The sequence below is a fragment of the Electrona antarctica genome (assembly GCF_951216825.1).
Source record: "Electrona antarctica genome assembly, contig: scaffold_186, whole genome shotgun sequence".
In the NCBI taxonomy this organism is placed as follows: domain Eukaryota; kingdom Metazoa; phylum Chordata; class Actinopteri; order Myctophiformes; family Myctophidae; genus Electrona; species Electrona antarctica.
In genome coordinates this window covers 30,001-45,000 of record NW_027638706.1, presented here as the reverse complement: position 1 = coordinate 45,000, position 15,000 = coordinate 30,001, and the positions used below count along the sequence as shown (strand labels likewise).

Below are 15,000 nucleotides of genomic sequence, written 5' to 3'. Positions count from 1 at the left end.
CGTTGCGTTGACGGAGACGCGACGCGTGCATTCAAATTGAACCGGTGCGTTTTTTGACGCACGCGACGGAGACGCAACGCGTCCGGTGGAGCCCTGGCGTTATATAGAAACATAGGTATTTCAGAAAACTGTCATGATTTAGAAGATCTTTATTAAATTTCGATGTCGGGTCAAAATGGATTAATCACATTTCTGTAAATTTAACAGTAATTAATGAAGACTCAAATATATTAAACATATAGCACCTAGTTGCTTAATGACACACACACACACACACACACACACACACACACACACACACACACACACACACACACACACACACACACACACACACACACACACACACACACACACACACACACACACACACACACACACACACGCACACACACGCACACACCTTTACTCTGCACACAGAGCGAACACACTCCACGGGTCTTCCGGTGTCCAACTGAAAGGCTCTGCAGCGAGTCATCTCCTGATCCCACAGCTTCACCGCTCCTCCCTCCTTGGTCCTGACAGGCGTACACGCACACACGCATACACAGACGCACACACACACACACACACAGTGTCAGAACAAACCAAAACACTGCATGGGGACTCACGGTCACAGACTAAAGGCCTATTCATAGAGTCCAGTTTTACGGTGAAGAGGTGACCACCGAAAACTACAATTATGACGTCACACATCTCTGTTTTTGAAGGGCACTATAGCCCCTCCTATATACAGGTTTAATCTTTATCTTTAGTTCACTGTTTGTTTTGTAAACGCCATTGACAATGAAGGGAAAATGTACGTCATAATGTGCCTCATTACGTCATATTGTCTCTTTATTTTGAAATGGCGTTTGAAGTTTGTGTTGGCACTGTTTGTTTTACATCACCATTACATCACCTAATCAACATGAGTTAGACTGTAATATATTAGTGCCCCTGATTTCCACTAACCGGTCACCTCTTAACCCATTCTGGGCGAGAACCCCTTTTGGTGTTTAAGCATTATGTTATGCTTTAGCTATTGAAAAATAGCAAATCTACAAGCTCATAGCATGGCACCGAGTGCCGCGCTACGAGCTTGTAGGTCTGCTATTTTTGAAAAATCGTGAAAATGTGCCTCAAATCTTTGAATATATATTATTTCAGAGTGAACATTTTAACTCAAATCTTTGCTTCTGGGGAGGTCCCTGGAACAACATATTTTCAGATGGGGTGGACGCCAATTACATATAGTTGTTGGGGTCCACTCGGTGGCGCGCTATGAACTTGTAGATCTGGTATTTTTCAATAGCTAAAGTATAACAGAATGCTTGAAACACCAAAAGGGGTTCCCGCCCAGAATGGGTTAATATATACTGTAAGGTTGTAACACGCCACAGTGACTCACGGTCTCTCCTTGCCCCCGGTGACGATGAGTCCGTCTCTATTAATATATACTCTAAGGTTGTAACGCGCCACAGTGACTCACGGTCTCTCCTTGCCCCCGGTGACGATGAGTCCGTCTCTATTAATATATACTCTAAGGTTGTAACGCGCCACAGTGACTCACGGTCTCTCCTTGCCCCCGGTGACGATGAGTCCATCTCTATTAATATATACTCTAAGGTTGTAACGCGCCACAGTGACTCACGGTCTCTCCTTGCCCCCGGTGACGATGAGTCCGTCTCTCAGCGTGGTGTACATGCAGAACACGGGTCCGGTGTGAGCCTTGGCCACCACACGCTGCAGGCCGTGGTCCCTCCACACGTACACGTCTCCGCTGATGGAGCCCGTGAAGGTCAGGTTGTTCTACACACACGCACGTGTACACACGTACCGTACCCACGTACCGCACGTACGCACACACACACACGCACGCACGCACGTACGCACACAAGACACACATACATTAGGGGTGGGACGATTCACTTACCTAGGGATTTACTTCCACACCTCCCAAACTCTTCTCCCTTCTGGCTCCAAAACTATGGAATGCACGTCCCATTGCAGTCAGAACTACAGATTCACTCCCAAATCTTCCGCCGCAGTCTGAAAACGCACCTCGTCAGACTCCATTTTAGCCCGTAGCACTTGCCTTAGTACTTGCCCTAGCATCGACCTCCTACCGGCGTATGCAAAGGCTCAACTTATGTAACTTAGACAGCATTTTATGTAGACTTAGATGGCAGTTTATGTAGTCTTATAGTTTTTTATGTAAACATATAGCACCTATAGTTGCTTAATGCCCTAACGTCCACCAGTGCTGAAACTCACAGCTCCGAAGGCCACCGACAGCATGGTCTGGGCGCGGGCGTCCTCCAGGGCGGCCACGCTGCCGCGGCGCTGCAGCAGGGAGCCTCCCGCCACGCTCCAGAACCTCACGTGTTTGATCCCCACGGACACAAAATGGCTGTCCGAGTCCGGACGGAACTCCACCACGAACACCCTGTCTGGGTGGCGGCCCCTGCTGGCCGCCTTGCTGCCTGCAGTGGGGGGGGGGGGGGGGGGGGGGGTGGGGAGAGAGAGATTGAATAGGCTCTTTGCACTATATGTATATCTTAATATTCTTATACATTATATATTATTATTATTATCCAACATTGCTATTATTCACAATTTTTTCCGGGTTACTTCTGACATTCACTCCTACCCCACAAGGCAAAGAGATGATTTTGAATTACCTTTTTGTCGCACTTCCAAACATCAATCTTTCATCAAATTTAGAGGCCCTCATCTATGAGAATACCCTAGATGATTCACTTAAATCCTCATTATCCTTAGGCCAATATTCAAAAAACATCTAAAGAAATATCTTATTTCTTCCTCTCTGTAGATTACATGATTTACTTTGATGTGTTATATTTTCTTTTGTGTGTTTGTTGTTGTATTGTTTATTTCCCTTTTTTGTGCAGTCTGTGTTTTTTATTTCTTTATTGCACAGCTGCCCCCCTTTGCCAAACTTGTAGACTTTTGTATTGTTCTTAAATGAACTTTTAATCTGTTTTAAATCAATGACCTCTTCCATACAGGAGAGGATTCCAAATAAGCCAGCTGGCTTCTTCCCTTCCTTGCATTGTATTTTTGTTCTTTGATATGTATTGTCTATATTTTGTACTACGTGCTAAATAAATAAACCTAAATCCTACACAATTACATTCATTATTGTTATTGCTACTACTTGTATTTGCCTGCATCTCTTTCGTTTCTTCACACACACACACACACACGCACACGCACACGCACCCCCCCCCCCCCCCCCCAGTGTCCAGGCTCCACCACCTACTTACCCTCCTGCCACCTCCACACACACACACAGTGTCCAGGCTCCACCCCCACAGACAGCAGCAGTTTCCCGGTGGCGCTGAAGTGTACGTAGCCGACGCCCACAGCGTGAGGACAGCGCAGGACGGACAGGGTCTGCTTGCTGGCCGCGTCCCACACGTGGATGGACGGAGGGGTGCCTGACACGCACGCACGCACGCACGCACGCACGCACGCACGCACGCACGCACGCAGACAGACAGACAGACAGACAGACAGACAGACAGACAGACAGACAGACAGACAGACAGACAGACAGACAGACAGACAGCTGTTGTGATTTAAAGGGCGACCATCTCTAAGGCCTCTAGAAGTCTCCATCTACAGTAACCCTTGCGGTGCTGGGTGAGGGACCATCTAAAGTAAACCTTGGGGTGCTGGGTGAGGATCCATGGAGTCTAAAGTAAACCTTGGGGTGCTGGGTGAGGATCCATGGAGTCTAAAGTAAAGCTTGGGGTGCTGGGTGAGGATCCATGGAGTCTAAAGTAAACCTTGTGGTGCTGGGTGAGGATCCATCTAAAGTAAACCTTGGGGTGCTGGGTGAGGATCCATCTAAAGTAAACATTGGGGTGCTGGGTGAGGATCCATGGAGTCTAAAGTAAACCTTGGGGTGCTGGGTGAGGATCCATGGAGTCTAAAGTAAACCTTGGGGTGCTGGGTGAGGATCCATGGAGTCTAAAGTAAACCTTGGGGTGCTGGGTGAGGATCCATCTAAAGTAAACCTTGGGGTGCTGGGTGAGGATCCATCTAAAGTAAACCTTGGGGTGCTGGGTGAGGTTCCATGGAGTCTAAAGTAAACCTTGGGGTGCTGGGTGAGGATCCATGGAGTCTAAAGTAAACCTTGGGGTGCTGGGTGAGGATCCATGGAGTCTAAAGTAAACCTTGGGGTGCTGGGTGAGGATCCATGGAGTCTAAAGTAAACCTTGGGGTGCTGGGTGAGGATCCATGGAGTCTAAAGTAAACCTTGTGGTGCTGGGTGAGGATCCATGGAGTCTAAAGTAAACCTTGGGGTGCTGGGTGAGGATCCATGGAGTCTAAAGTAAACCTTGGGGTGCTGGGTGAGGATCCATGGAGTCTAAAGTAAACCTTGGGGTGCTGGGTGAGGATCCATGGAGTCTAAAGTAAACCTTGGGGTGCTGGGTGAGGATCCATGGAGTCTAAAGTAAACCTTGCAGTGCTGGGTGAGGATCCATGGAGTCTAAAGTAAACCTTGGGGTGCTGGGTGAGGATCCATGGAGTCTAAAGTAAACCTTGGGGTGCTGGGTGAGGATCCATCTAAAGTAAACCTTAGGTTGCTGGGTGAGGATCAATGGAGTCTAAAGTAAACCTTGGGGTGCTAGGTGAGGATCCATGGAGTCTAAAGTAAACCTTGCGGTGCTGGGTGAGGATCCATGGAGTCTAAAGTAAACCTTGGGGTGCTGGGTGAGGATCCATCTAAAGTAAACCTTGTGGTGCTGGGTGAGGATCCATGGAGTCTAAAGTAAACCTTGGGGTGCTGGGTGAGGATCCATGGAGTCTAAAGTAAACCTTGGGGTGCTGGGTGAGGATCCATGGAGTCTAAAGTAAACCTTCAGTGCTGGGTGTGGATCCATGGAGTCTAAAGTAAACCTTGGGGTGCTGGGTGAGGATCCATGGAGTCTAAAGTAAACCTTGGGGTGCTGGGTGAGGATCCATGGAGTCTAAAGTAAACCTTGGGGTGCTGGGTGAGGATCCATGGAGTCTAAAGTAAACCTTGGGGTGCTGGGTGAGGATCCATGGAGTCTAAAGTAAACCTTGGGGTGCTGGGTGAGGATCCATGGAGTCTAAAGTAAACCTTGGGGTGCTGGGTGAGGATCCATGGAGTCTAAAGTAAACCTTGGGGTGCTGGGTGAGGATCCATCTAAAGTAAACCTTGGGGTGCTGGGTGAGGATCCATGGAGTCTAAAGTAAACCTTGGGCTGCTGGGTGAGGATCCATGGAGTCTAAAGTAAACCTTGGGGTGCTGGGTGAGGATCCATGGAGTCTAAAGTAAACCTTCAGTGCTGGGTGTGGATCCATGGAGTCTAAAGTAAACCTTGGGGTGCTGGGTGAGGATCCATGGAGTCTAAAGTAAACCTTGGGGTGCTGGGTGAGGATCCATCTAAAGTAAACCTTGGGGTGCTGGGTGAGGATCCATCTAAAGTAAACCTTGGGGTGCTGGGTGAGGATCCATGGAGTCTAAAGTAAACCTTGGGGTGCTGGGTGAGGATCCATGGAGTCTAAAGTAAACCTTGGGGTGCTGGGTGAGGATCCATCTAAAGTAAACCTTGGGGTGCTGGGTGAGGATCCATGGAGTCGCAGGTGCCGATACCATAAACACAGCGCAGTATTACACATACATTCTAGAGCTTATTACACACAGAGAGAAATATATATACGGTAAGGACAGTGGATCTATGATGTCCCTATAGCAGATTATGGAAACCAGAGCATACATCTCATATCATATTGCACATATGACCAGGCGTGCCCAGGGCCATCTAATAGAAGAGTTACGACATTGAGGGGGCAGAAGTCTATGTAGGAGAGCCGCCATTGGACTGAAGCACGCACGCACGCACGCACGCGCACACGCACACACACACACACACACACACACACACACACACACACACACACACACACACACACACACACACACACACACACACACACACACCTATCTGTCCCGTAGCGATGACGTTCTTGTATTTGGGGTGTTGATTGACAGTCAGACACAGGATGTCGTCGGTGTGTTCCGCGTAGAAGCTCTGGCACCCTGGTGGTGAGGAAAAGGTACTGCAGGGTTTAATACACCCTGGCGGTGAAGAAAGGGTACTGCAACACATTAGCCTACATCTCAGTGACATCACAAAGACGTACTTCATAATTGTTACTGTTTTTTTCCCAGACCTTCAGTTCTAGGAAACACAGAATGGGGGGACTTTTTTAACAAAATGGAATGCGGAAGTGCTCATTCTATCTCAATGGGATAGTTCCAATGTTTGGAACTATAGCCCATAGGCACCGCACTGTCTCAATGGGATAGTTCCAATGTTTGGAACTATAACCCATAGGCACCGCACTTTGTCTCAATGGGATAGTTCCAATGTTTGGAACTATAGCCCAATAGGCACCCGCTTTGTCTCAATGGGATAGTTCCAATGTTTGGAACTATAGCCCAATAGGCACCCGCTTTGTCTCAATGGGATAGTTCCAATGTTTGGAACTATAGCCCATAGGCACCGCACTTTGTCTCAATGGGATAGTTCCAATGTTTGGAACTATAGCCCATAGGCACCGCACTTTGTCTCAATGGGATAGTTCCAATGTTTGGAACTATAGTCCAATAGGCACCCGCTTTGTCTCAATGGGATAGTTCCAATGTTTGGAACTATAGCCCATAGGCACCGCACTTTGTCTCAATGGGATAGTTCCAATGTTTGGAACTATAGCCCATAGGCACCGCACTTTGTCTCAATGGGATAGTTCCAATGTTTGGAACTATAGTCCAATAGGCACCCGCTTTGTCTCAATGGGATAGTTCCAATGTTTGGAACTATAGCCCATAGGCACCGCACTTTGTCTCAATGGGATAGTTCCAATGTTTGGAACTATAGCCCATAGGCACCGCGCTTTGCGGCGAGATCAACGTGTGTCGCCACTCTCTTACTATTCCACTCGGGACCTAACTTGAGACATGGACCAATGTGATTTGGCCACTCAAAATAGCCAAACAGCATTGGCCACGCCTCCAGGTTTGAAGTTAAGTCATAAGACCTGGTACTTAAGACACGCAAAATAGGGCCCTGTGTCTGGTGTGTGTGTGTACCTGTGCTGAGGCTGTGCACGACAGCCATAGCAGCTGTGTGGTAAACGATGTCGGCGCCGTCGTTAAGGTAGTGCAGGTTGTTACGACAGTCGTAGCCACGGAAACCAAACACGTGGTCCAACACCAAGTCCTGGAGAGGAGAGGAGAGGAGAGGAGAGGAGAGGAGAGGAGAGGAGAGGAGAAAGGGGGGGGGGGGGGGGGGGGAGCTGTGAACCACTCTGCTACACGTGGGAATTACACAATGAGTAATAGCACAGACAGACAGGCAGGCAGGCAGGCAGGCAGGCAGGCAGGCAGGCAGATAGTCCGATAGACAGGCAGACAGACAGGCAGACAGACAGACAGACAGACAGACAGACAGACAGACAGACAGACAGACAGACAGACAGACAGACAGACAGACAGACAGACAGACAGACAGACAGACAGACAGACAGACAGACAGACAGACAGACAGACAGACAGACAGACAGACAGACAGACAGACAGACAGACAGGCAGGCAGGCAGGCAGGCAGACAGACAGACAGACAGACAGACAGACAGACAGACAGACAGACAGACAGACAGACGGACAGACAGACAGACAGACAGACAGACAGACAGACCTCCACTGGTTTCTTCTTAGAGAGGTTGTTTCTCTGCAGTATGTCAGGACGAGGAGGCATTCTACTGACGGGAGGTCTGGAGGGACAGACAGGCAGACAGACAGACAGATAGTCCGATAGACAGGCAGACAGACAGACAGGCAGATAGACAGATAGACAGGCAGACAGACAGACAGATAGTCCGATAGACAGGCAGACAGACAGGCAGATAGACAGATAGACAGATAGACAGGCAGACAGACAGGCAGATAGACATGCAGACAGACAGGCATGCAGACAGACAGGCATGCAGACAGACAGACAAAGTAGCAGATCTGCAAGGTCAGAGTAGAGTAGAGTACATATAACTACACATCCCACAATGCACTGGACCATGCATCTAGCCTTTATATATGTCTATGAGCGAGCCTTAGAGTACGTGCGTTCACGTATGAAACAACGTTCACGTGTCATCCTGAACGTGCGCAATGATAGTCAACGGACCAGCGCGTTCATGTGTTTGGCCCAGCGCTGCAATACCTAATTCGGCCACTATGTCCATTTCGCCTCAGGGGTTCCTCCGGGTGCCGTCTCTATTCATATAGGAGCGAGCATGGGACCTTCAGAGGATTCTGTGGTTCTTCAGGGTTCTTGGAAACGCCCTCAGACACTGCGTTTAGTTTTACTGAGGGTAGGGTTAGGGTTAGGTGTAGTTTTAATGAGGGTTATGGTTAGGGTTAGGTGTAGTTTTAATGACTTCATTTAAATTACTTACTTCATGATTCCCTGACTTTACTCCAGAGGTAAAGGGGAGGAGGGAGGAGAGATAAAGGGGAGGGGGGGGGGGGGGGGGGGGGGGGGGGAAGTGAAGGGGAGGGGGGGGGGGGGGGAGGGGAGGTAAAGGGGAGGGAAAACACAAGAAGACACGTCATTAAGACAGCTTTCACATTCAGGACAACAGGTGTTTGTGTGTTGTGCACATGCGTGCGTGCGTACATGCGTGTGTGTGTGTGTGTGTGTGCGTGCACCTGTCCTCTGCAGTGTGTGTGTGTTGTAGGTGTGGTTTGGTTCCAGTCATGTTTCTGATGCTGACAGCACACATCCTACTGCTGTAATCTGACCGCTTCTCCCCGGCGACATCACTGTCGTAACCTAGGCGCACGCACACACGCATGCACGCACGCACGCACGCACGCACGCACGCACACGCGCGCGCGCGCACACACACGCACACGCACACACACACACACACACACACACAAACGTAGCACTGTCACATTTTGTTCATGTACGGATATGTTTACGACACCACCGCCATCTGGTGGCAGAATTGATACTCATAGTTCGCTCTAATGTTAACCGTCTTATTTCGGAAGACGTTTCTCTGGGAAACGGAGAAACAGGAAGTGAATGTTCGCTATGTAACGGGTCCCGCGAATGTTATGCAATTCAGCCAAAGCATACGTTTTGTAACCAGATAATCATATCGTTTATAGAGATGAGCTGCAGATCAAGCTTGATTTGATCCAAAACGCAGCCTTGGAAATAGAACCCGAGATATTAACACGGAGCCCGCCAGGACCGTAGTAACCGTAGGGTTAATTTAATCGTCTAGCCCGCCAGAACCGTAGCCTACGTTTTCCAGGGTTTATATTCTTTAATCCATGTTTTGATCCGAATCAAATCGTTAGCTGCCGCTCGTTAGCATAACAGTCAAAGTGTGACAGTTTGAAGATGCGCGCGCATCCACTAGCACTCTATGTGCTGCTTTCAAAGGCCCGTATCTCCAAATCGGCGCAATGAACGTCGTTTCTGGTGAAAACAAGGTTTTTCAACGGCCTGTAGCAGGCGCTGTGATACTCGCGGCCGGGCTTTTCCACCACCGACCCAGAGAACAACAACCCGGTGAAGACACAACACACAGCATTTTGTCATTGTGACATCCGGTCATGGATATTTGGCTCTTCAAAATAAGGGTTGCGCGCGATAAAACCTTGGAAATGCGCGATAGATAGATAAATTAATCCTGGCGGCCAGGCGGTTTTATCATCAACACCCGTGTGAAGTGAGGGGCGCTCTTGTCATCAGACATCATCCATTCATTTTCAAAGGGAATTTAATGTTTGTGTTGGACGAAAATCTACACTAATAGGTGAATATAGGAGGGGCTAGCACCCCTCAAAAAACATCAATAGACAATATCGGCGAGAAATGTTGTAACGCACGCACGCACGCACGCACGCACGCACGCACACACACACGCACACACCTCCGTCCTCCTCGGTGTCGTCATCGTCCGAGTCGTCGCTGTCTGCCGGCGGAGGAGGGGAGGGGCTTGGCGGAGGAGGGGGCGTCGGCCTGTCGTCCGGAGTCTCCTCCTCCCCCTCCGGGGCCACGCCCCCTCGCTCCCGCCGCCACACCATCAGGGCGGTGTCGGCCCCGCCCACCGACAGCAGCATGGCGTCGTCGCTCGACCAGCGCACGTTGGTCACATGACCACCGTGACCCGCGTAGCGCCTGAACCTAGCATACTGCCCCTGAGGGAGAGAGAGAGAGAGAGAGAGAGAGAGAGAGAGAGAGAGAGAGAGAGAGAGAGAGAGAGAGAGAGAGAGAGAGAGAGAGAGAGATAGAGATAGAGATAGAGATAGAGATAGAGATAGAGATAGAGATAGAGAGATAGACATTAACGTAACGACACATTATTATGTACATTTCCCCGTCATTGTCAATGGCGTCTACTAAAACAAACTTTGAACTAAAGACAAACATTAAACCTGTAACTGGACTCAACAGCACCACATTTACAGCACAACATAGAATGATACGCAACCAACGGACCACTCATTTCACATTTGGTCCAGACCGGCCCACCAGAGGGTGGGCCCACCAGAGGGCCCACCCTCAACTGTCCCCAACTGTCTCAGCTGTTGGTGTGCAAATGCGCCTTGCATGCCCTTGATCTACCGCGCAGAAAACATTTTGACAACGTACGTATGCACTGACGCATCGGTTGTGTGCCCCCTGATTATTAATAACATCTAAACATGTAACATGTAAACACAACATGAACATAGTACTCTTATTATGCATATCGCATTCTCGCCGAGATATGTTTTCGAGTTAAAAAAAGGAAAAAAACAAAACAAAAAACGAATGGTAAAAGCCCATTAATTGAGATTCGAGTGCCAACTCTAAAGTGCGAACGTTCGAACGCCCGAATGTTCGGGGACAGCCTTATACCAGAGGGGCCGACCAGAGCCACCAGAGGGGCCGACCAGAGCCACCAGAGGGGCCGACCAGAGCCACCAGAGGGGCCGACCAGAGCCCCCAGAGGGGCCGACCAGAGCCACCAGAGGGGCCGACCAGAGCCACCAGAGGGGCCGACCAGAGCCCCCAGAGGGGCCGACCAGAGCCCCCAGAGGGGCCGACCAGAGCCACCAGAGGGGCCGACCAGAGCCCCCAGAGGGGCCGACCAGAGCCCCCAGAGGGGCCGACCAGAGCCACCAGAGGGGCCGACCAGAGCCCCCAGAGGGGCCGACCAGAGCCACCAGAGGGGCCGACCAGAGCCACCAGAGGGGCCGACCAGAGCCACCAGAGGGGCCGACCAGAGCCCCCAGAGGGGCCGACCAGAGCCACCAGAGGGGCCGACCAAAGCCACCAGAGGGGCCGACCAGAGCCACCAGAGGGGCCGACCAGAGCCACCAGAGGGGCCGACCAGAGCCCCCAGAGGGGCCGACCAGAGCCACCAGAGGGGCCGACCAGAGCCACCAGAGGGGCCGACCAGAGCCCCCAGAGGGGCCGACCAGAGCCACCAGAGGGGCCGACCAGAGCCACCAGAGGGGCCGACCAGAGCCACCAGAGGGGCCGACCAGAGCCACCAGAGGGGCCGACCAAAGCCACCAGAGGGGCCGACCAGAGCCACCAGAGGGGCCGACCAGAGCCACCAGAGGGGCCGACCAGAGCCCCCAGAGGGGCCGACCAGAGCCACCAGAGGGGCCGACCAGAGCCACCAGAGGGGCCGACCAGAGCCCCCAGAGGGGCCGACCAGAGCCACCAGAGGGGCCGACCAGAGCCCCCAGAGGGGCCAACCAGAGCCACCAGAGGGGCGGCCCACCAGAGGGGCCGACCAGAGCCCCCAGAGGGGCCGAGCAGAGCCCCCAGAGGGGCCGACCAGAGCCACCAGAGGGGCCGACCAGAGCCACCAGAGGGGCCGACCAGAGCCACCAGAGGGGCCGACCAGAGCCCCCAGAGGGGCCGACCAGAGCCCCCAGAGGGGCCGAGCAGAGCCACCAGGGGGGCCGACCAGAGCCACCAGAGGGGCCGACCAAAGCCACCAGGGGGGCCGACCAGAGCCCCCAGAGGGGCCGACCAGAGCCCCCAGAGGGGCCGACCAGAGCCCCCAGAGGGGCCGACCAGAGCCACCAGAGGGGCCGACCAGAGCCACCAGAGGGGCCGACCAGAGCCACCAGAGGGGCCGACCAGAGCCACCAGAGGGGCCGACCAAAGCCACCAGGGGGGCCGACCAGAGCCCCCAGAGGGGCCGACCAGAGCCCCCAGAGGGGCCGACCAGAGCCCCCAGAGGGGCCGACCAGAGCCCCCAGAGGGGCCGAGCAGAGCCACCAGGGGGGCCGAGCAGAGCCACCAGGGGGGCTGACCAGAGCCACCAGAGGGGCCGAGCAGAGCCCCCAGAGGGGCCGAGCAGAGCCACCAGGGGGGCTGACCAGAGCCACCAGAGGGGCCGACCAGAGCCACCAGAGGGGCCGACCAGAGCCACCAGGGGGGCTGACCAGAGCCACCAGAGGGGCCGACCAGAGCCACCAGAGGGGCCGACCAGAGCCCCCAGAGGGGCCGAGCAGAGCCACCAGGGGGGCTGACCAGAGCCACCAGAGGGGCCGACCAGAGCCACCAGAGGGGCCGACCAGAGCCACCAGAGGGGCCGACCAGAGCCACCAGAGGGGCCGACCAGAGCCCCCAGAGGGGCCGAGCAGAGCCACCAGAGGGGCCGACCAGAGCCACCAGAGGGGCCGACCAGAGCCCCCAGAGGGGGCCGACCAGAGCCACCAGAGGGGCCGACCAGAGCCCCCAGAGGGGCTGACCAGAGCCACCAGGGGGGCCGACCAGAGCCACCAGAGAGTCGGCCCACTGGGCATCACATGCCAGTCCACCCCTGGCCTGTCACTCACCCGGACCTGTCACTCACCCGGACCGGGTAGCCGAACAGCTTGAGGAAGCCCAGGTCGTCGGCGGTAGCCAATAGCGCGCCGTCCCCGCTGAGCGCCGTGGCGTTGACGTGCGTGACATCATCGCTGTGGGCGGGCCAGATGCCCTCCACGCCGGAGCCCAGCACGCAAGTCCACGTGCACCACGAGATCTTCTCCAACTGGCGCACGCATACGCACACACACACACACACACACACACACACACACACACACACACACACACACACACACACACACACACACACACACACACACACACACACACACACACACACACACACACAGGCACGCAGGCAGACAGACATACATGAGACAGACATAAACTAAAAGATATAATAATAATAATAATAATAATAATAATAATAATAATAATAATAATAATAATAATAATAATAATAATAATAATAATAATAATAATAATAATAAGTTAAATCCTAGTTAAATCAGGGGTGGGCCCCCACCTTCATTGATCAGGGGTGGGCCCCCACCTTCATTGATTTCAGCTGTCACAATTCCAAACCCGCTTTTATTACTTCATGACTAGTACTTAATGTTATTGTCTTTTTGTGTCCAATGTAGTTATGTTAACAGTTCATAAAGTTAACATAGCTATAACTACATGCATTTGAAATTCAATAAAAGGTTACTTTTCAAGATTCCAATTCAAAAATTATTCAGGTTTTCAATTCAAATAATCTCAAACAAATAATCTCAAACAATCTCAAAACGCGTCGCAATGCGACGCGTTTTGAGCTTGTAGATCGGCTATTTTTGCTACGACAGTAATATGCACTGTGGCCCCTCTGGAGTGAGTGTGGAAATATATTGGCCCTCGCCATCGTCAAAGTTGCCCAGCCCCGAGTTAAATTATATAATAACATCAGTATTCGGTAAGACAACGGCTACTAATCATGGTATAATGACTTACAAGGTCAAGTCAGAGTATAAGACAGAGATAAACATCACAGAGACTTTATAGTTGTTACTGTACAATACTTTAAAACAGTTGTCATGTCTCTCACACATGCCTACAATTGCTCTTATTTGCGCCGCCCTCGTTGAAAACAGTGTATTTCAAACTCCAGCTTGTCCCTCTCCATCCAGGCTGCATGGACAGCTTGTCCCTCTCCATCCAGGCTGCATGGACAGCTTGTCCCTCTCCATCCAGGCTGCATGGACAGCTTGTCCCTCTCCATCCAGGCTGCATGGACAGCTTGTCCCTCTCCATCCAGGCTGCATGGACAGCTTGTCCCTCTCCATCCAGGCTGCATGGACAGCTTGTCCCTCTCCATCCAGGCTGCATGGACAGCTTGTCCCTCTCCATCCAGGCTGCATGGACAGCTTGTCCCTCTCCATCCAGGCTGCATGGACAGCTTGTCCCTCTCCATCCAGGCTGCATGGACAGCTTGTCCCTCTCCATCCAGGCTGCATGGACAGCGCTCGAGCGCTCATGTTTTTCTGACCCCTCAGTGTCGTAACTGTGTCTTACTCTATGGCAGTGCTGGGCAACTTTGACGATGGCGAGGGCCAATATATTTCCACACTCACTCCAGAGGGGCCACAGTGCATATTACCGTCGTAGCAAAAAAAGCCGATCTACAAGCTCAAAATGCGTCGCAATGCTACGCATTTTGAGTTTGTAGATCAGCTCATTTTGCTATATTTGAATTGAAAACGTGAGTAATTTTTTGCTATTTTTGAATTGGAATCCTGGAAAAGTAACCTTTTTATTGAATTTCATGTTGCATTTAGTTATAGTTATGTTAACTTTATGAACTGTTAGCATAACTACAGTGGACACAAAAAGACAATAACATTTTAATACTAGTCATTAAGTACTATAGTAATTTAATACAAGTCATGAAGTAATTAAAGCGGGTTTGGAATTGTAACAGCTGAAATCAAGTATCAGTATTCTCAGTATTCTGATATTAACACCGTGAGGGCTCGGGCCTATTTAATCCATTAATTAAATGTGCCCATCGTTTATAGCGCCCGGACCACTTTTACCGGCGGAACGGAAGTTGTTGTGAATGTCTGTGTAGCAGCTAACAATAGCC

The 15,000-nt window shown here is 51.6% G+C and overlaps 1 protein-coding gene across 1 annotated transcript in view; it reads right to left on the bottom strand.

Moving 5' to 3' along the window:
* The window catches only part of LOC306917810 (echinoderm microtubule-associated protein-like 6), a gene marked incomplete at its 5' end in the record, with an annotated part of 68,171 nt that overhangs the window by 24,504 nt on the left and 28,667 nt on the right, over window positions 1-15,000 (bottom strand). Inside the window, 11 exon segments of the mRNA XM_079530713.1 lie at window positions 404-518; window positions 1,634-1,791; window positions 2,257-2,465; window positions 3,270-3,443; window positions 5,981-6,079; window positions 7,133-7,262; window positions 7,740-7,815; window positions 8,494-8,508; window positions 8,747-8,870; window positions 9,988-10,255; window positions 12,919-13,098. Of these exon segments, the coding sequence (XP_079386839.1) occupies window positions 404-518; window positions 1,634-1,791; window positions 2,257-2,465; window positions 3,270-3,443; window positions 5,981-6,079; window positions 7,133-7,262; window positions 7,740-7,815; window positions 8,494-8,508; window positions 8,747-8,870; window positions 9,988-10,255; window positions 12,919-13,098 (1,548 nt within the window).